General features: G+C 41.0%; 1 protein-coding gene and 1 non-coding gene across 14 annotated transcripts in view; both read left to right on the top strand.

Moving 5' to 3' along the window:
• The window catches only part of PUM1 (pumilio RNA binding family member 1), a 64332-nt gene that overhangs the window by 22779 nt on the left and 21025 nt on the right, over window positions 1-20528 (top strand). For 5 of the 13 annotated variants that reach the window (XM_058195236.1, XM_058195238.1, XM_058195237.1 and 2 more), the window contains 6 exons: window positions 9992-10100; window positions 13427-13605; window positions 14917-15083; window positions 16694-16964; window positions 19002-19095; window positions 20156-20272. In XM_058195236.1, the coding sequence (XP_058051219.1) occupies window positions 9992-10100; window positions 13427-13605; window positions 14917-15083; window positions 16694-16964; window positions 19002-19095; window positions 20156-20272 (937 nt within the window). The remainder of the gene's footprint in view (window positions 1-9991; window positions 10101-13426; window positions 13606-14916; window positions 15084-16693; window positions 16965-19001; window positions 19096-20155; window positions 20273-20528) is intronic. The other 8 variants (XM_058195242.1, XM_058195229.1, XM_058195240.1 and 5 more) reach the window with 4 other exon arrangements.
• On the top strand, window positions 19263-19351 carry LOC131204888 (small nucleolar RNA SNORD103/SNORD85). The gene has a single exon (XR_009156659.1). It is a non-coding gene; the product is annotated as a small nucleolar RNA SNORD103/SNORD85 (small nucleolar RNA).

Below are 20528 nucleotides of genomic sequence, written 5' to 3'. Positions count from 1 at the left end.
ATTTACCGGTTCTCCAAACTACTCAAAATTTCCGCTACCGGTTCTCCAGAACTGGTCAGAACTTGCTGAATACCATCTGTGATGCACACGCGTATTGATTTGGGCACTCGGTGCCGGAAAAGGTTCACCATCACAGAACTAAATAGTGTCATTTTGTTTTATTGTATGGAATAGAGCATGTTCATTGGAGTTATTAACAGAAGTTAACAGACTCCCTTATAGCAACCTCTCAAGGGAAACCAGCCAAAGTCCAGCTAAATCAGCTTTGAGTGCACTCTCCTCATGATTGCCACAGAGACTGTCAGTATTACTTGAAATATCCACAATGCTCAGACCAGTTTTATGGGCAAAGTTGTGGCATTGCAGCATCTCTGCAGTCACATGATGGTGACTTCCAATGCTCCCTTCCAGCTTCCCACAAGCAAAGTCAATAGGGAAGCTGGCAGGATGTCAGAAGTCGCTCCTGCTTCCACTGGGTTTTTTGCCCGCCTGTGGTCATTCTCTAGTTGTTTAGGTAACTAAATATTGACTTATCATTGAACTTTGTTTGCCACTACAATTAGTTCTATATTTATGGTCTACGGTATACTCTTCTTAAATAATCACAGGACGATCCAGCGTTAGGGTTAAAAAATATATATGGTCAGCCTCAAGTTCAATATTCTGTTCATATCAAGACACCCTTCTTTCAAAGGATAATCCCTTTTTATTTTTCAAATAACTAAAAAACGCATTTTTAAAATTTCTATATGATTTGTTCCATTAATAGCAGAATTAAACAAGCTTTTTCATAACCACTTTCTTTTGAAGAGGTCTCAAGGATTTCTTAAGTTAGTAACTTCTGGCTACAAAAGTTACTTCGGGCAAACCAATAGTGGCTAGGGGAGGCTCCGCCCACCCACCCGGATGTCATCACGTCCCACTTTTTGACGCTCTGTGCATGCGCGGAAGGCCCTGCTCACATTTGCGCTCGCATTTGTGAACCAGTAGTGAAGATAAGTGAATATCACCTCTGCTACAGACCTTCTGAATAACATTTCCTTAAACCGTTTGGTTGCCAGGGTCCGATTCCATGTTGGGCGCTTTTTCTACGGACTGGGGAGCATGGTTCTGTGTGCTGCCTGGATCCTGTGTGTCTGTGGATGGGGTTTTGATTGCTTGCGCAACCCGGTTACTAGTGGATCGCGGGCCATGGAGGTCTCTGCCTTAAAGTGCTATTCCATAGGCCTGTGTAGAAATGGCTGGTGGTCATGTTCCCGTGTAAACCTTCCACATAGAGTAGAAAGCACAAGTAACGTGGCCTTCGAAAGTTATAAAATCTTCCGCCCAGCATTGTTTTGGATAGTGCAGGGGTCGGTTAACCTTAAACACTCAAAGAGCCACTTAGACCTGTTTCCTACAGGAAAAAAACACACTGGGAGCCACAAAACCAGCTCGATGTCACTCACTCCCACCCAGTCACATGACCATGTAGCCATGCCTACCCAGCCACAAAACTATTCTGTGTGTCTCTCTCCCCCTCTCCCTATCTACCACCTCTGTGTGTCTCTCTCTCTGTCTCTCTCTGTGTCTCTCTCTCTCTCTCTGTGTGTCTCTTTCCCCCCCCCCCCGCTTTCGGGTGACTGTCCTCCCCCACCCTCTCGTAACTCCCTGGCCGACTGGCTGAGCTGGGAGTGTTCGCACGCACAGGGAGACTCCAGCCTGAAGTGGCAGGAAGCAAAGGCTTCGCTCCTGCACTCTCCGGCAACCCTCTTCCCCCCTCCTCCTCTCAGGACACCCGGGAAAGCTGTGGCTGAGCTGGGAGCATGCATACGCGCGGGGAGACCCTCCTCAAGCAAGCGCCAAAGCTCAGAAAAGTCACACGCGGGACGGGCAGCAACTCACTTACGGAGGGTCTCTCCATGTGTGCTCCCAGCTCAGCCACAGCCGGCCAGGGGGTTACGAGAGAAGGGGGGGAGGAAAGTGCAGGAGCGAAGCTGCCCTGTACTTGCCTTCACGCCACATTTACGTGCAAGGCAGCCTTCGCTTCCTGCCGCTTCGGGCTGGAGTCCAAAAAAGAATGAAGAGAGGTGGGGCGAACCAGTGATGGGACAGGGAGGCATGGCAGAAGGCCCAAAAAGCCACGGGTTGCCGACCCCTGGGATAGTGAGATGGGCAGTATATAAATATACTAAACAATAAAACAAAAATAAAACATCAGAAGTAAGCTACTTGAAGCTCTTTGTATTACGTTATTGAAACTTTTAAAACCATTTCTGAGTTTTTCCCACAAGCAATGTGCCCCAAGCAAAGATACCTTAGCTACATGAAATTCAAAGACACCTGCTGTATACTAAGTAGAAAGTTGGCCAATAAATGCCATATGCTCTTGGAGTCAACTGGATAAAGTAGACTTTTTGACCAGTACAGTATTAAGAAATGGAGGTAGGTTCAACCTGCTTCTCTGCAGACTTTTCCCCCCCCCCCAATTTCTACTTTGTTTTTGTAAAGCAGTCGGCCATATAAGGGAGACTGAATTAGGGAGAGGCTTCCTTATCCCAAGTAACAGATAAAGGATTGGCTTTCCTTTGAGGCATCTCCACCCAGACTCTTTATGCGCCTTGCCCTGTAAAAGCAAAGTTAAATGCTGATAAGAGACAGTTATGCCTAGCACCAGCAGGTTTGACCTTCAGTCAGTTTCTGTAGTTTATGGCTGCATGATGAACTGTTCCTCAAGACATGGTAGAAGAAAAGGGGTTTTTTTGGGGGGTGGGGGGAGGCAGTTATCTTGCTTTCTCTGATAAAAAAATGTGTTCAAGAGTTTTCAAGTTACTAATTACTGAAGAAATTCCTCATCACAGGAGCCCTTATTACTCTCCCCCCTCCCAAAACATTTCTACTCTCGCTCCACCTTAAAATCCGGTCATGTGCATCTCCAAGAAGATCTTTCCAATAGGGAAAATGATGAGCACAGAATTTATTGTAATAATAAGTGGCTCTTGTGAGGACTACTTGGTGAACTTGTGAAGGAAAACATATTAGCTTGCCGTGGATTAAAATGATAACAGAAAGTTCTGAATGAACATGGCAAGAAGTGAGGTTTGCGTCAAGAATCAACCAGAATATTGGAGAACACAGTTTATTTTTAGAAGCAAATGGCTCTAATCTTAACTCCAATTTTGCTCCTCCTTTGCCTGCAAACCAAAAATTGAACGCTCAATAGGATACTGGGAGAGTTAGTCCTACACATCTGGAAGTTGAAAAATGTAAAATATCAACTGAATGGTATTTATGGCTTGTTGCTCCCAGAAATGCCAAGATTCCTCAAACATGAACTAATCTCAGTCATGATTCTGACTTGTAATTGGACGCAAGGCTCGTTTTTAATAGGTTTGGCAGCTACACAAGTCAGATGTACCAAGATTAAAGTATCTGCAGTAGGGTGCAATTTGTTGATGGCAACCCACAAATTTCCACCGTTTCAGTAGCAGTTTATTTTAATTAAACTTTGGAACTTACCTGAGATGTCTCCTGGTTTTGAAACACTTTAATCAGCCAGAGGTTGTGGGTGATTGGTGACTTGGGCTGTGGATAGCATATCTAGTGGTGAGACTGCCCTGCCCATTTACACTATTTGTGAAGATTCTACCCATATTTATTTTTCCAAGCATAAATTGTACAGGCAAAAATGGCGATGAAAAGCTGCCACATTTGTGGTTTGTTCAGGCATTTTGCCAGTACAGAGAGGAAAATAATACCCATTGCGAGTGTGTTTGTTTTTTTTCAGGCCATTTCCTCTTCGGTATTTGAAGTTTGGATTAATTAAATTTAATTAATCTGTTCCCGAATCTGGAGTTATTAGCAATTTAGTAACTTCGTTCTTGCAAAAATTGTCTTAAGGCGAAGTCTTCAGTAAGTTCACTAAAACCACATTGTGCGTTCTGTGAGAGTTAAGTTGGGTTTTTTTAAACTGGAAAGCAGAAAAATTACAAAATGTTAAAGTACGGAGCACTCTCTATTTGGTAGTCTGATAATTCCATATCCTAAACAACCTTAGGTTTTCATTATTGCAATTTTTTTTAAAATCTCATCTGAGCCTACTAATCTCCCTCATGTTACTGGAGCTACTTTGGCTTCATATGACTGGTGTTCACAGAACTGAGATTGCTGTTAGTGTAACTCGTGGTGCTAGCCACACAAATAAATTGTATGATTGAATACAGATGGTCCTCGTTTAACAACCATTTGTTCAGCAACCATTTGAAGTTACGACAGTACTGAATGTGGAGACTTATAATCGGTCCTTGTAGTTACAAGTGTTGCAGCATCCTCTCGATCACATGATTGTGATTTGGGCACTTGGCTAACTCGCTTGAAATTAAAACAGTCGCAGGTTTTAGTGCCTTGGTCATGTGATCACCATTGTCAATCTTCACTGCCAGCTCCTAACAAGCAAAATCAATCCAGAAGGCAGCGGAAGCTTGCAAACAGCAATCAGGTGATACGACCATGCTGGGATTCGCTTAATGATAGCCACTGGAATTGTCCTGCTTTATGTCTACCGATGGAGTTTCCAATCTCAATCACGGTTGTTAAGCAAGGACTACCTACAGTCTAAGTCCTGCCTCTAGAGAGGATCTTGCGGGTGTCAATTCTGTTTTATGCTGTATGAGTTTGTGTCTTAGTCTGCCCAACTAATGTTAACTTAATTTCCACCTTGCTGCTTTATCACTATTATTGAACCTTTTTAAAAATGTAGGTGGGACACTGTGAAACAGTATGCAAACGCTATTGAAAATTGAGCCAAAAGCATCCTGAGATTTGGGGCCCTCATCAATAAAGTTGAGGACATATTGTATTCCTTAGCTTCCTTGTATATAAAAACTATTATCAAAATAAGTAAGAAATGGTGGAAAGAAGAAAAACAAGGGGTCTTGGCTCTTTTCATAAATATATGAATATTTCACAAATAAATACAAATATAAGTCCAAGTTTTTATTAATTTATAAATACAAGTATCTAAATACAAATAAATCTTAAGCTTAAAAGGCTATATCTTCATTTAAAACAGAGAACCCCAAAAGGTCTGAAAGATTATATTATAGAGTTTTAATTGGCTGGCTTGGTTTCTTCACATGCAGGTGAATAAATGAAGCTTTGATGTTAACCTTTGTAAGATCCTAAATATTAATAATAATAAAGTACGTTTACTTAAAAATAAATGTGCTTTATTATTAGCTCAAAAAGCATTTGAGAACATAATAGGGCAAAAAGAAGAGACATTTTATCTGGATTACAAGTCAAAACCGTTTTTCTGTTTGCCAAACGAATTATTTCTCTCAAAAGATTATAAGAATGGGATTTACCAACAGCAAGCTTTATTTACAAACAATTCTGGCAAGTCTGTGTAAAATATTTTAACTATAGTCTTCATTAATATAGCTGTGGTAAAGTGTAAAACTCTTGGGACAAAGATCCTTCTTTGCATAGGAATAAGCATCCAGGCATCAAGAACCATATAAGTGAAACTTCTTGGTTCTCTGTATTATTTATTTATTTATTTATTTTATCACATTTATTTTATCACATTTATATACCGCCCTATCTCCCTAGGGACTCAGGGCGGTTCACAGGCAAGTAAAAAAGTACATATAAATACAGACTAAAATAACAATTAAAAAACTTATCCTACATGGCCGAATTATTAAAAAACAATATAAATAATAAAACCCATTAAAACCAGTATAAATTTAAAATCTAATCCAGTCCTGCGCAGATAAATAAATACGTTTTAAGCTCGCGACGGAAGGTTCGGAGGTCCGGAAGTTGACGAAGTCCTGGGGGGAGTTCGTTCCAGAGGGTGGGAGCCCCCACAGAGAAGGCCCTTCCCCTGGGTGTCGCCAGACGGCACTGCCTAGCTGACGGCACCCTGAGGAGTCCCTCTCTGTGAGAGCGCACGGGTCGGTGAGAGAAGACTATAAAGCAGGGGTGCCAAACTCAAGGCCCACTGGCTGGATCCGGACCGCGTGGTGCTTAGATCTGGCCCGCGGGACTGCCATGGAAACAGTGAAGGACCGGCCCATTGTGCCTCTCCCAGCAAAACCGGAGCTCAGGAAGGCTGTGTGCGGCCCTCCCGAGCTCCGTTTTCGCTGGCAAAGGGTTGCAGGAGGCCACTGCAGCCGAAAATGGAGCTTGGGAGCCAGTTTTCTCTGGCAGATCACTCGGGCCACCACAGGCATGCCCCGACACGAGTGATGTCAAGTTGCCCCCGCCCCCCCCCAGAGTAAACATAACCCTGATGCAGCCCTCAATGAAATCGAGTTTGACATCCCTGCTATGGGGCTACTGGTTTTTCTATTGGTAATTTGGAATTGGATAGTGATAGTTTTTTTTTTAATTTTAAAAAGGGTGTTTATGAAAAAAAAAAGTATTTATGAATGGTGGCTTTAAATAAACCTAATTTAAAATGAAAAAGTGATCCCATCAGCTGAAATTTACTAACCAACCAGGAAAAACCATAAAATTGGTAGTAACAAGTCCTGTTTCTCATAATCATGTAGACGTATCCCCAAGGCAGTTTGATCTAGTGGTTAAGGCACCAGCCTAAAAAGCTGGAGACTGTGGTCTTATCCCGCCTTAGGCATGAAAGCCGGTTGAGTGACTTCAGGCCAGTCACTTTCTCTCAGCCCAACCCACCTGATGAGGCTGTTATTGTGGGAAAAATAGGAGGAGGAAGGAGCATTAAGTAGGTGTGCCATTTTGAGTTACTTATAAAAATAAAAAAGACAGGATTAGAAAATCTAAAAAAAAAAAAGCAATCCATACACCTACGTTCACTGAAGAATAAAATATTAACTTGCTGAATGTGTATAATAGAATGTTTTTTTTGTTCAGCTTCAGGTTTTAAACTGACTGATACATAAATTACATTTCATAAATGTATAATTTATGCTGATACTCCGTAAAAGAAAGACACAGCTCATTCATCTGAATTGCTACATAATCCCTGAATACCTGGCTTTCAGTATCACCATAGTATGCTATTCCATCCTTCACTCTGCCCCACCAAATTCTTAGACCAATGTTTCTTAACCTCAGTGGCTTAGAGGTGTGAGGACTTCAACTCCCAGAATTCCCCAGCCAGCATACTGGGAAAACATTCTATGGTGGTTACTCCTATCTTACAGGACCAGCATTAGACAGGACTGATGTGTCTGTGTGCCAGGGAGGTAGAGTAGTGAATCTTCATTACTGTAGTCAGTGGTGGGATCCAGCCAATTCGCACCACTTCGGGAGAAACAGTTGTTAACTTTCTGAGCAGTTTGGCAAACTGGTTGTTGGAAGAAATCATTAGGGCAGAGAACCAGTTGTTAAATTACTTGAATCCCACCACTGACCGTAGTCATCACTCCTTCTAAAGCAGATTCATGTGTTATTTTTGCACCCATAACAGGGACCCTGAATAACAAGAATAAGGTCCCAAAAGGCTCAGCGAAGCCCCAGGTTTTGCAAAATGTAAAAAGAAATACAAAAAGCTTAAGAAAGAAGCTAAAGCAAAAACAAGACATGCCATGTGGACTTGTGCCTTGTACCTCCATTATGCTAAATAATGGGAGGGGAAAGATGGAAGGTTTATGGGATAAATGGACTGGCCAATCATGAAATGTCACATGGTTGGCGAACCTCCTGAATGGGAAGACTCCACAGTGTAATATTATGTGCTGTGTTTAATTAATTATAAAATTTCAAATAAGCGACAGGAATGGTTTCCATACTCTCTTAGTTTCTCAGCCCCTAGACTATGAGAAATCCGTTGGGTTCACAATGCACAAACTACGTATTGAGTCATAGTTTGTTTTAGCCCCGTTTCCTTGGATGAATCCTAACAACAAAGTTGATATATTGCATTGCTCCAAAACACAGATTCATGCATCACAGTAACCCTAAGTAGGTACGGTTCATTGCACTCTTCACTCCATTCTTCCACCTTGATTTAATATGCCAACAGGTCTGAAATAAAATAATATAGCTTCATGTCAGTTACTAGGAATGAGAGCATTTGTGGTTTATTGTAAGCTGCTAAACCAGGGGGTCAAACTCAGTTTCACTGAGGGCCGCATCAGGGTTGTGTTTGACATTGGGAGGGGCAAGGCGGGTGGCCAGGGGAGGTGGTCAGCTCAATGTCACTCGTGTCAGGGGCGCATTTTGGTGGCTTGAGCACTCTGCCAGCAAAAACGGGCCCCCAACTGCAATAGCCTCCTGAAACCCTCTGCCAGGGAAAACATAGCCCGAGAGGGCTGTATGTATGTAGCCCCCCTGAACTCCATTTTTGCTAGCAGAGGCACTGTGGGCAGGTTGTTCGATATTTCAAGGGCCAGATCTAAGCACCCCTGAAGGCTGGATCTCCCCCCTCCCCCGGCCTTCAGTTTGACCCCCCCTGTGCTAAACTGTATTTTAACAAATGGGGAATTGAACGTCTCCAAGGAGTAAGAGAAAGAAGGCAGCTGTCAGGGCAGGTGAGATGTTGAGAAATTCCACGTTGCTTAAAACTTTGCCACTTCCTGCATCGTGGCTGTGTTTGGCCTTTTAATTGTTCATTCCAGTATAAATATATAGTTATATAATCATGTCATTAATGTATGTAAATACTGGCATGTAAACATGACTCTTTGGCCTTAAATTACTTGTATGTTCTTATGAGGAATTCTGCCATACTGTTATTGGTAGATTTATTTATAAGTTCCCTTTTAGAAAACATTTCCTCACTAACTGTGCCGTAACTGTTTTTGTTATTGTTGTTGTTGAAGAGTTTCGTAATTGCACCTCCTTCCCCTACTTTTCAACTTTGTTCCACCCAGCTCTGCCTTACTTTATTATTATTACCTAATGAAAGCCAATCAGTCATCGAAACTTTTGTAAAAGGTGAAGCAAAAGATATTTATTGCCAGATCTGCTGTGCCTGACCTAGACCTGCCCCACAAAATGAATTATTTTGGTGATTTATTTGACATATTGCTCAAGAGTGTCTGCCTTCTCTTTCTAATCCAAGGGACTATTGCTGCCCCCCTTCCTTCTTGGAAGAGAATAGTAGAGGTAATCCTCAACTTACCGCCACAGTTGAGCCCAAAATGTATGTTGTTCAGACGTTTGTTAAGTGAGTTTTACAACCTTTCTTGCCACAGTTGTTAAGCGAAGCCCTGCAGTTGTTAATTTAGTAACACTGTGGTTAAGTAAACCTGGCTTCCCCATTGACTTCGCTTGGCAGAAGGTTGCAAAAGGAGATCACGTGACCCTGCAACTGTCATCAGTGTGAGCCAGTTGCCAAGCATCTCAATTTTGATCACATGATCATGGGGATCATGTGGCAGTGGTCATAAATGTGAAAGATGGTCACGTGGCTTTTTCCAGTGCCGTTGTATCTTTGAACAGTCACTAAGCAAACACTTATTTATTTATTTATTTTATTTATTTATTTTATTTAATTTTTATACCGCCCTTCTCCCGAAGGACTCAGGGCGGTGTACAGGCAAAAATAAAACAATACAATATACAGATTAAAATACCATTTAAAAAACTTATTTAAATTAGCCTGAGATTAAAAATTTCCATACTAAACTTCATACTTACTTACATACTTCATCAGTTGAGGACTTACCTGTGATGATGTTTTTTTTTTTCTGTTTAAAATTAGGTTTATTTATTAAAATTCCTAATTTTAGGATGACACTTTCAACACCCCCACCCCTCCAACCTTGCGTTGAAATACCAAATGGCAGACATACCTGACCCCCATACCCTCCAGTTGTGTTGAGAGGGCAACTTCAGAAGTCCCAGCAAGGATACTTTTCTGGGAAGAAGTTGCAGTCCTAACATACTTAGGAAATCTGCTGTTTGTGTTAGCTACATGAGGAAGAGCCACAGAGAGATGAGAACTAGCTATTAATTTAAAGCTTCTTTGTCCTAGTGTCTCATGTCCTTTTAACATAACAATATTTCTGCTTTTCCTTTACAGCAGCTTTTGCCAGGGAAAAAATTTTGGGAATCTGATGATTCAAGCAAAGATGGACCAAAAGGAATATTTTTGGGTGATCAGTGGAGAGACAGCGCTTGGGGGACATCAGGTATTTTGAAATTACCGTGATTGTAAATAATTCTGGACAATCTGCGTTATTTCTCTTTTACAACTAGAATAGAATAAATAGAATAGAATAGAATAGAATAGAATAGAATAGAATAGAATAGAATAGAATAGAATTCTTTATTGGCCAAGTGTGTTTGGATACACAATGAATTTGTCTTGGTGCATAGGCTCTCAGTGTACATAAAAGAAAAGATACGTTCATCAAGAATCATAAGGTACAACACTTAATGATAGTCATAGGGTACAAATAAGCAAATCAGGAAACAATATCAATATAAATTGTAAGGATACAAGCAACACAAAGTTACAGTCATACAGTCATAAGTGGAAGGAGATGGGTGATGGGAACGATGAGAAGATTTAATAGTAGTGCAGATTTAGTAAATAGTTTGACAGTGTTGAGGGGATTAGTTATTAATTAGTGATGACATTCGGGAAGAAACTGTCCTTGTTTCTAGTTGTTCTGGTGTTCTGGTGTGCAGTGCTCTATGGTGTCGTTTTGAGGGTAGGAGTTGAAACAGTTTATGTCCAGGATGCGAGGGGTAAATATTTTCATAGCCCTCTTTTTAACTCTTGCAGTATACAGGTCCTCAATGGAAGGCAGGTTGGTAGTTGTTTTTTCTGCAGTTCTAATTATCCTCTGAAGTCTTTGTCTGCCTTGTTGGGTGGCAGAACTAGTCTTGTTTTTTTTTTTTTTTTTTTTTTTAATTCAAAAAGTTTTACAAAAATTTTTTTTCCCCCTTTCCCACCAACCCCTCTCCCTTCACAAACCCCCTCCCCCCTCCCCCCTGGCTTCCCGGAAGAAACACAAGGTATAGTTAAAAATAAAACAAACATATGCTAAAAAAATTTTTTTCCCCAAAACTATTATACCAATTCTCCCTCTCTAACTCTGACTTCCTCCTTACATAACCAAATCCTTCAAAAAATTAACAATAAACAGTAATAAAATATATAAATCAGTAGAACAAATTAATCCTAAAATATTTAAAACCAGCTAAAGCATAAAAATCCAATCCAGTTCAGAGAATATCTCCCTTATAGCTTCTATAACCATATAACCATATAATTTCCCCCCCAAGTCCTTCTTACATAAGATCTTTCAAGAATATTCTATTTAAAATTCAATACAACAGATTATAAAATTTATAAAATTTCAATAGAGAAAATTACAATATTATTTAATTAATTACAATATCTATTCAACTTTAGTCCTTCCTCATCAAAGTCCAGTATATCCAAATATCTAGTCTTTTATAATCACGAATTGCCTTTTGGGGACACTAATATTTTTGTCTATTAATATTTTAAAAAAACCTTGTTTCAAAAATAATACTTTTGTCTCTTGCCATTTTTTTTGGTGCATTAATCTCTGTCTTTCCTTCGTTGCTCCTTTTAAAAAGTCAATCACAATATTTCCTAGTAATTCCTTATGTCCAGAAATCCAAAAATTACTGCCGTATATTCCATCAGTCCAAAAAGAGAACTCTTGGGAAACATTAAGCTTGTGAGTCTTTTCCATTTGAGGAACAATCTCCTGTAGCACAAATTCAGGCAGCTCATCCAAACTATTTAAAGAAAACTTCTTTAGATCACCTTGTTTCTTCACGATCAAATCTTCATATTTATCCACTTTTATTTGTATGTCCTCCATTCCATTTTCCGAATAATTGCACTGGTTAATTTGCTCCAAACTCTCATCCAAAACGTCCCCATTTTTTATCAATTTGTATTTTTGAATAATTAAATACATACTTTCTGTGTAGTCCTGTATAACGTCCGAACCCATTCTTCTGAAAGAACCTCCATAACAAAATTCCTGCTGAGAATCCCCTTGTAAAGTACTTAAACAGCGTAATATAATCCAACAGTCCACAGTCAAACACAATAAGATAAAATCTCCATTCAGTTTCGATTCAACAGCAAAGCTCCCTTTGATGTATCGCTCTGCTTTCAGTTTCTCTAAAACGAAACTGAAGGGGGGGAGGAAGTCAGAAAATCAAAAATACTTGCAAACCAATAATTGTTCCTCACACTCTTCCGCCTGCTTTTCGTATCCACAAAAAGAAATCAATTGTTAGCAGAAGTGGACACCCTCCTCTTTTCCTGCTTTTTCAGGAGCGCAGAGAATACTGGAGGTGGGGGAGGGGTAAATAAGGGGATTCGACCGTTCAGGGCTTTGTATTACAAAAACAAAGCCCCTAGGAGAATCTACCCAAATCCTCCCCCTTGCTCTGTCTCTCTCTTTCAACCAGAGAGAGAAATGAAGCCGGGATCAGTTGTTAAATCCGGCTTCTACCATATTCAATGCGGAGTGCCATAAATTAGCACCCAACGAGGAGGGTGGCGCCACCCGGAAGCCAGAACTAGTCTTCTCTTCCTCTTTTTTCCTTAAAATACTTTAGAAGATTTAGTTAAAAGTATTTAAAATGGTCCATAACATTCAATTATTGTAAAACTTAATAATAATTTTATTGGGAATAATACAGGAATAGTGAATTATCTTGGGTACACTTTTTTAAGGAAGTGGAAAAGAAAAGTCAGGGCCGACTGTGACCATCCAGAGACAGCGTTAATTTCTTTGCGCTGTTTAAAGACTAAAATTCCTTAAAGGCAGAATGAAAACACTTTGTACACAGGGTGGTATTTTTTTTATCTGGAATGCATTTCAAAGATTACATTGCACCACCTTGGAACAGTATATTGCTTCCAGTTTATTTCAGCCACAATTCAGAGTGCTGGTTGTGACTCCGAAAACCCTAAATAATTTATGACTAGGATATCTGAAACAGCCTGTTCTTTTATTTGAGGCTGATGATCATTTAACATCAATGCTAGAGGCTCTCGGGAGCCAAGGTTGATGGAGAGCCAAGGTTGATAGCAGCACCTGGCTATGGAACACTCTGCCCAAAGGGAAAAAGTTTAGCTCCTTCCCGTCTCTGCTTTAAATAGACAGTAAATCCTGTCCTGTATTATTTTACATGAAACAGATGTGGAAATCTTTGTCATAGATGAATATTAGTGTTGCTCTCAACTTTTTACTTTATAGGACAATGTCTCCCTGTCCTTAGGCCTTAATATCATGCTAAATTTTAGTAAGTAGTTTCAATTGAACTTTTATCCTTAGTGACTTTTAGAAGAAGAAAAAAAGGTGAGATTGATAAAATTAGCGAGTAGATAATGGGGCATGCAGAATAAGGTGGGAAATAATCATAACGTTGCAGACCCCAAATATTTTGCTTGTGATAAATTTCCCTTTTGAGAAATCGTAACTTGTGACTATTGTGGTTATTTTTTTTGTTGCAGATCATTCTGTTTCCCAACCAATCATGGTTCAGAGAAGACCTGGTCAAGGTTTTCACGTGAATAATGAAGTTAATTCAGTGCTGTCTCCACGATCGGAAAGTGGTGGGCTTGGCGTTAGCATGGTAGAATATGTGTTGAGTTCATCCCCTGGGGACTCCTGTCTCAGAAAAGGAGGATTTGTAAGTAATACTGTGGCCTTTCTATTTCTGAACCACAGTTATCTATTTTTTTTTTTTATTTATTTATATCCCGCCCTTCTCCGAAGACTCAGGGCGGCTTACACTATGTTAGCAATAGTCTTCATCCTATTTGTATATTTATATACAAAGTCAACTTATTGCCCCCAACAATCTGGGTCCTCATTTTACCTACCTTATAAAGGATGGAAGGCTGAGTCAACCTTGGGCCTGGTGGGACTAGAACCTGCAGTAATTGCAGGCTGCTGCTGTTAATAACAGACTGCATTAGCAGCCTGAGCCACAGAGGCCCTTCACCTATTTGGGGTGTACTTGATGCAGTGTCACTTTATTTGGAACAGGGTGGATTTAAATCATGGTTTAAATCAGGGATCTCCAACCTCTGTACCTTTAAGACTTGTGGACTTCAACTCCCAGGGTTCCTCAGCCAGCTTTGCTGGCTGAGGGACTCTGGGAATTGAAGTCCACAAGTCTTAAAGGGACCAAGGTTGGAGACCCCTGGTTTAAATCACTAGTAAAAAGGCTTGATTTAAATCAACTCGATTTAAATCATCATTTTTAAAAAGCAGCTGTCATCTCTGTCCCACAGTGGCTCCTCCTTTGACCTGCTGTTGACTCACCGACAGGCCCATTCACTTTAATGGGACTGCTGGTGATGCGGCAGTGACACAACAAGATGAGGGACATAGCAGGCAGCAGGTGAGTAGATGGATCTGAAATGACAGGTGCTCTTTAAATGTAAGGACTCATTATCTCTGGTCGTTAGAATCTGTAATATTATTTGCAAACAAAATGAAGGTTTCCTATTTAGCTTGCAGAGCTTGGATTCGTTGAACGAGTTTACCAAAAATGTAAATATTGCAGAACATACAACCTCATGCTACATACTAAGCTCCATTTCATGCTGAATAAACTAAATTATTAACGTATCTTAAATAGAAAACTATCTTTTGATAGATTTGTACTCCAAAAGCATTTTATTAAAAAAAAAATCAGTTTAAAAAATCCAATTTAAATTTTAAAAAATCCAATTTAAATTTAAAAGAACAATTTTTTTTTAAAGAAATCAATTTTTATCCACCCTGATTTGGAACAATTTTGAGTTGATCATCTTCTTAATGCCCCCCAAATTACATTCACATCAGGTAAAATTAAATAGAACTGAATTAAAATGGTGGTTAAACTTATAAATGCTATGCAGATTATTGATGTAGATTTTTTTCCAAATTGTTAACAATTGAATTTTCTATTACAGTTTATGCAGAATTTAACAACCCTCTATGCTTTATCCAGGGGCCAAGGGATGCAGAAAATGACGACAATGATAAAGGAGACAAGAAAAATAAGGGTACATTTGATGGCGATAAATTAGGTGATTTGAAGGAAGAGGGAGACGTAATGGACAAGGCTAATGGTTTGCCTGTGCAAAATGGAATCGATGCGGATGCAAAAGATTTTAGGTACGTAAGTTTCCATATGTGATTTTGCGCTGGGCAGGGCAGCAGTTTGTCATGACAAATCATGGTTAATATTCTCTGAGGAGAAAAGAACCTCTGATTTCTGTACTTTTTTCTTCTTCCAAGACATATTCCAGCCTAATTTGCTCGGTTCTTGGCTGGTTACCCATCATACAAGGAATTGTGGATTAGAATAAATTCTAATCAGTTGCTAAGCAAACAGGTTACAAAACTTGGCTTTTTGGTTGGCTTGATCAGAAAATGGAAGTTTACATAGCTGTCCAGAATTGCTTCGTGCAAGATGGGCAGCCGTATAAATGTGATCAGTAAATAAAAATCCTAATTTAAAGTTGTTTTCATTGGTGAACAGCAAACCAGGAAAACGAATTGGAGTGCTTCTCCCAATTCCTTCTTCCAGAAGGAGAGGGTACGTATGCACATAGTTCAGTGTTACATAGAAACGTAGCCAAATATGTCCAGTTTGTATTGTATTACAAAATTACTAGAGGGCATGATAGCTCAGCAAGTAAAAGACGCTAAACTTGTCAGCTGGAAAGTTGATTGTCCAAGTTTGAGATCCGAACTGTGTGCAACAAGAGCGAGCTCCCATTACTTGGCCCATTTCCCACCCACTTAGCAGTTTGAAAGCAGGCAAATGCGAGTAGATATATAAGTACCACTTTGGTGGGAACGTATTGGTGTTCCTTCTGGCACAGTGTGCAGCATGCTGGCCACGTGACCATGAAATACCATACATAAAAACAGTGCTGGTTACCTTGGCTAATTGAGATGAGCACTGCCCCCTAGAGTCAGAAATGAGTGGATAGGGAAAATCTTTACCTTTAACTAAATTACCAGGATTGGACTTTAAAGTTGGTATAGTACCATGATGGCAAAACTATGGCACCCATGTTACAGGTGGCACGCAGAGCCCTCTCTGCGGGCACGCGCGCCTCCCGCCGGCCAGCTGATTTTCAGGTCACTGCCGGGAGATACATGTTTTTGGTTCCAGGAGGCTTCAGGGAGGCCTGCTAGCACCAAAACAGGGGTCGCGCGTGCATGCGCGGTGGTGTCTGTGTGTCACGTGGGGGGGGGGCGTGAGCATGCACAGGGGTGGGACCTGTGGGTGGGCATTGCGTTATAAATGTTGGCACGTATTTGCTCGCACGTGCACTTTCGGCACCCAAGGAAAAAAAGGTTTGCCATCACTGGTATAGTAGAAGGGGCCAGGTAGATTTTTCCCTTGTAAGCTAGGATTGAGAATCCTGGGAATTGTGGTTCTTGGGCTGTATTTTCCTTTGTTCTCTTGGGAGATCACAAAGCAGCAGGCTGCATCATTGGATCGTTAATTGAGCAAGATAATTTTGAAAGACCTTATTACATTGCCTTCAGGTTTTATTGTTACTAGTAAAATTATCCTGGGAGAGAATTCCAATATGGCATCACGTCTGGGTTATAATACGAAAGAAGAGAAGCCATTTCAGAGGATAACACAGCTTAAAGAGAGAGTCTTGTAACACCTAAGTGCGCATGTTCCTATGGAGCTCTTAATTAAGTGTATAAGGAAATATGTAGGACCAAACTGAAAACACCCCTTCCCCTTTCTTTTTCAGCAGGACACCAGGAAACTGCCAGAACTCTGCCAATGATGTGGATCTTTTAGGGCCAAACCAGAATGGATCAGAAAGCTTAGCCCAGTTAGCTAGTACTAATGGTGCCAAGCCCGTGGAGGATTTCTCTAACATGGAATCCCAGAGTGTTCCTCTGGATCCCATGGAGCATGTTGGCATGGAGCCACTTCAGTTTGATTACTCTGGCACCCAAGTACCTGTAGATTCTGCTGCGGCAACTGTGGGCTTATTTGACTACAACTCACAACAACAGGTAGGTACTGCTACTACATTTATCGACCCAGGTGCCTTTTTCAACCTCCCCACCTTACTTCAGTGGATTTGCACATACACACACAAAACCCATTTAGCGGAAATAGCTCGGTGAACTCATGACTTTTTTTTTTTTAATGTGGATTAAACAGTTGGGTTTCCCTAACTTTTTTTCTTCCATACGTTTTTTCTTCTACTCTGGATACCTGTGTTTCAGGCCTCTCTGCAGCTGCTTATATAAAGATGAGATATGAAATATCTATCCTATAAAACAACCAGAGGTGGGGGCGGAGAGAGGAAAAGAGGGGGGGAACTATATATAGGCTATAAACATTCGGGGTACGGAACTAATTTAGGAGATGGGTGTCAACACTGCTTTATAGCCAAAAAACATACCGTATTTTTCAGACCATAAGATGCACCTGACTATAAGACGCACCTAAATTTAGAAGAGGAAAACAACAACAAAAATGTTTTAGGCCTCTGCGCGCCCTTTTTTTCGGGCCTTTTTTTTTTGGCCCATTTTTGAGGCTTTTCTCAGCCCATTTTTGAGGAAAAACGGGCCAAAAAAAACCCCTCCTTAAATACAGGCAGAAAAAAGCCTCGAAAACAGGCTGAAAAAAGCTTCTTAAATGGGCCGAAAAAAGCTCTGAAAACGGGCTGAAATAAGGCCTGAAAAAGTGGTGTGCGGAGCCCAAAAAACGGCCAGCAGGTGGGCAGGGCTTCGGCAATATTCGGTCTATAAGACACACAAACATTTTCACCCCCTTTTGGGAGACAAAAAAGTTGCATCTTGTAGTCCAAAAAATACGGTAAGTTTAGTGAGTACTTATTTTATTATAAAGCTTTCTCTACAGCCGATTGTGTCATTCTGTTATTACAGTGAGTCTGTTCTGGCGCTATGTGATGTGCAGCATTATTGTGGCAATAAATACAAGTACCTTTTAGGGAAATTTTGACAAATAAATGCATCCTAGTGTTTGCTAACAGCGAACTGAGTTATCACCCACATAGTAGGTAGTTTGAGATTGGAAAAAGAAGAAGATGGCTAGAAAGAGAGTAAAACAAGAGGGAGTAACATGGGAACTTCCATTAACCTTAACCAGAACGACAAGTTTTAGGCATCAAAAGAATTGCCATTTAATAGAACCTGCAGGGTCCCAGGTTACTCCTCCCTCTTATAAAAGACAAGCAGGTCTCATTTAGTAACCACGATTGGGACCAGTGGCCTAGTTGTTAAGCAAAGCTGTCACTAAGCAAAATTCTAGCTGTGCTTATTATCTTCAACTTTCCTTTGCTTTATAGACCTGCAAAAGTCATAAATGTGAGGATTGGTCGCAGAATTACATTTTCATCACTGTGAATAGTTGCTGTACGAGGCAATTGCTAAACAAAGACTATTTGTCAGAGGGATACCGTGTTTCCCCCAAAATAAGACCCTGTCTTTATTTTTTTTGTTTTGCCACCAAAAAAAGACACCAGGTCTTATTTTTGGTGGGGGAGTTATTGTCCACTGATGCACCTCACTTGCGCATGTCACCCCTGGCCTCTTTTTCACTATCAGAGGCTTTCTGGAACTTCTTCGTCCTGAAAGACCAGCAAGGCTTTCCTGAAGGCCTCTGCAGCCGATAACAGAGCTCCGAATCAATCTAGAGCTCTATTATTGGCTACAGAGGCCTCCAGGAAAGCCTTGCTGGCTGCGCCAAAAGAAATAGGTCGAGGTGTGGAGGCCTGGCTGCAACTATCCGAAGGTAAGTAGTAGGGCAGCTCAACCATCCCCATCCCCACCTGAGCTTAATTTTTATCTGTGCATCCTGGAGTCGGCGGGGTCTTAATTAGGGCTTATTTTGGGGGGTAGGGCTTATATTGGGCACACGTGTAAAAAGCTAGGACTTATTCTGAGTAGGTTGTATTTTCGGGGAAACACGGTAGTATTATGGGCAGAAACAGACTCTGGGTTCAATGAGCTTCTGGTATTAAGATCATCTGAGTAAAGATGTAGAATTACATCTTTTTTAAAAAATTGCTTATTTCTCAGCTGTTCCAAAGACCGAATGCCCTTGCTGTCCAGCAATTGACAGCAGCCCAGCAACAGCAATACGCATTAGCAGCTGCCCATCAGCCTCACATAGGTAAGCCTTCAGGTCTTGAATGGGTGAAAATCTGACCGCCTTCTCTGTTCCATTCATCCCTTTGTTAAGTAACTCTTGGGGTTGTGAGGATAAGAAAAGAACACGAGGATAAAGCAGAAATGATTATGTGATTTTTACAGGATTTTTATATCCTTACCTTTATTGTGTCTGGCAGTGATGATGCTCTTGCCCTCACTGAGACTGTGAGTCTATAATGAGAACTTTTATTGGAAGGACTCATTGCCTCTGAGCCAGATATGAATTAAGTTACTTAAGAGATTTAACCAAGAAACACATTATCCTGCCTCCTTTTCCTCCTGAAATAGCTTCACATAATGTTTGCACGAGAACTGCCAGTCATTTAAATGAGACTGAAGGCAAATATATGCCTTACTCTGGGGGAGGGGGGTTGATAGAGCTGTTCCCAAAGTCAAATGTGGATAAAATGCCCTATGTAATTATTTAAAAGGGACGCGGTGGATCAGTGGCTAAGACGCTGAGCTTGTCGATCGAAAGGTCGGCAGTTTAGCAGTTTGAATCCCTAGTGCTGCGTAACGGGGTGAGCTCCCGTTACTTGTCCCAGCTTCTGCCAACCTAGCAGTTCGAAAGCACCTAAAAAATGCAAGTAGAAAAATAGGGACCACCTTTGGTGGGAAGGTAACAGCGTTCCGTATGCCTTTGGCATTTAGTCATGCCAGCCACATGACCACGGAGACATCTTCGGACAGTGCTGGATCTTTGGCTTTAAAACGGAGATGAGCACCGCCCCCTCGAGTCAGGAACGACTAGCACATATGTGTGAGGGGAATCTTTACCTTTTTAATTATTTAAAACATGGGAAACCTTCCTCACCCCCCAATTTTAAAGTTTAAGATGTTTGTATATACTAAATCAAAACGAGTAGTAGGTTTCTTAACAGAAGATTTCTGTAGATTTTAAGACTCTTGTCTTAATGCCCTGAACCCTTTGCTCTGTTTGATCATTGATAGGTTGCACACACACACACACACACACACACACCCTGCGGAAGTTGTTCAGTGGGGTTTGTTTTCACTGACAGGTATGTTTTCAGCAGGTTTAGCCCCTGCTGCCTTTGTGCCCAACCCTTACATCATCAGCGCTGCTCCACCAGGAACGGATCCCTACGCAGCAGGACTAGCGGCAGCCGCGACTTTAGGTGAGTGGCTTCAAAATGCTGTTTGCTCTTTGGGACAGAAGCCTACCCCACCCCTTCCTACCCCCCAAATACTTGAGGCTCCAAGGGACCGTCTTCCTTATACCTCACAGAACCAGCTGTGTATCTTGAGTCACAGTATCCTTCTTGGCTTGCGGCCTTCCCGTGCATTGTCCCCAAAGGTGCTTTTCTCAAGAGGCAACTGGACTTTCTCGTTTTTCTTCTAAGACATTTCACTTCTCATCCAAGGAGCTTCTTC

Source organism: Ahaetulla prasina, chromosome 10 (genome assembly GCF_028640845.1).
Source record: "Ahaetulla prasina isolate Xishuangbanna chromosome 10, ASM2864084v1, whole genome shotgun sequence".
NCBI lineage: Eukaryota > Metazoa > Chordata > Lepidosauria > Squamata > Colubridae > Ahaetulla > Ahaetulla prasina.
Note: the sequence above shows the minus strand (reverse complement) of the source record. Positions and strands in the feature narration are given on the sequence as shown.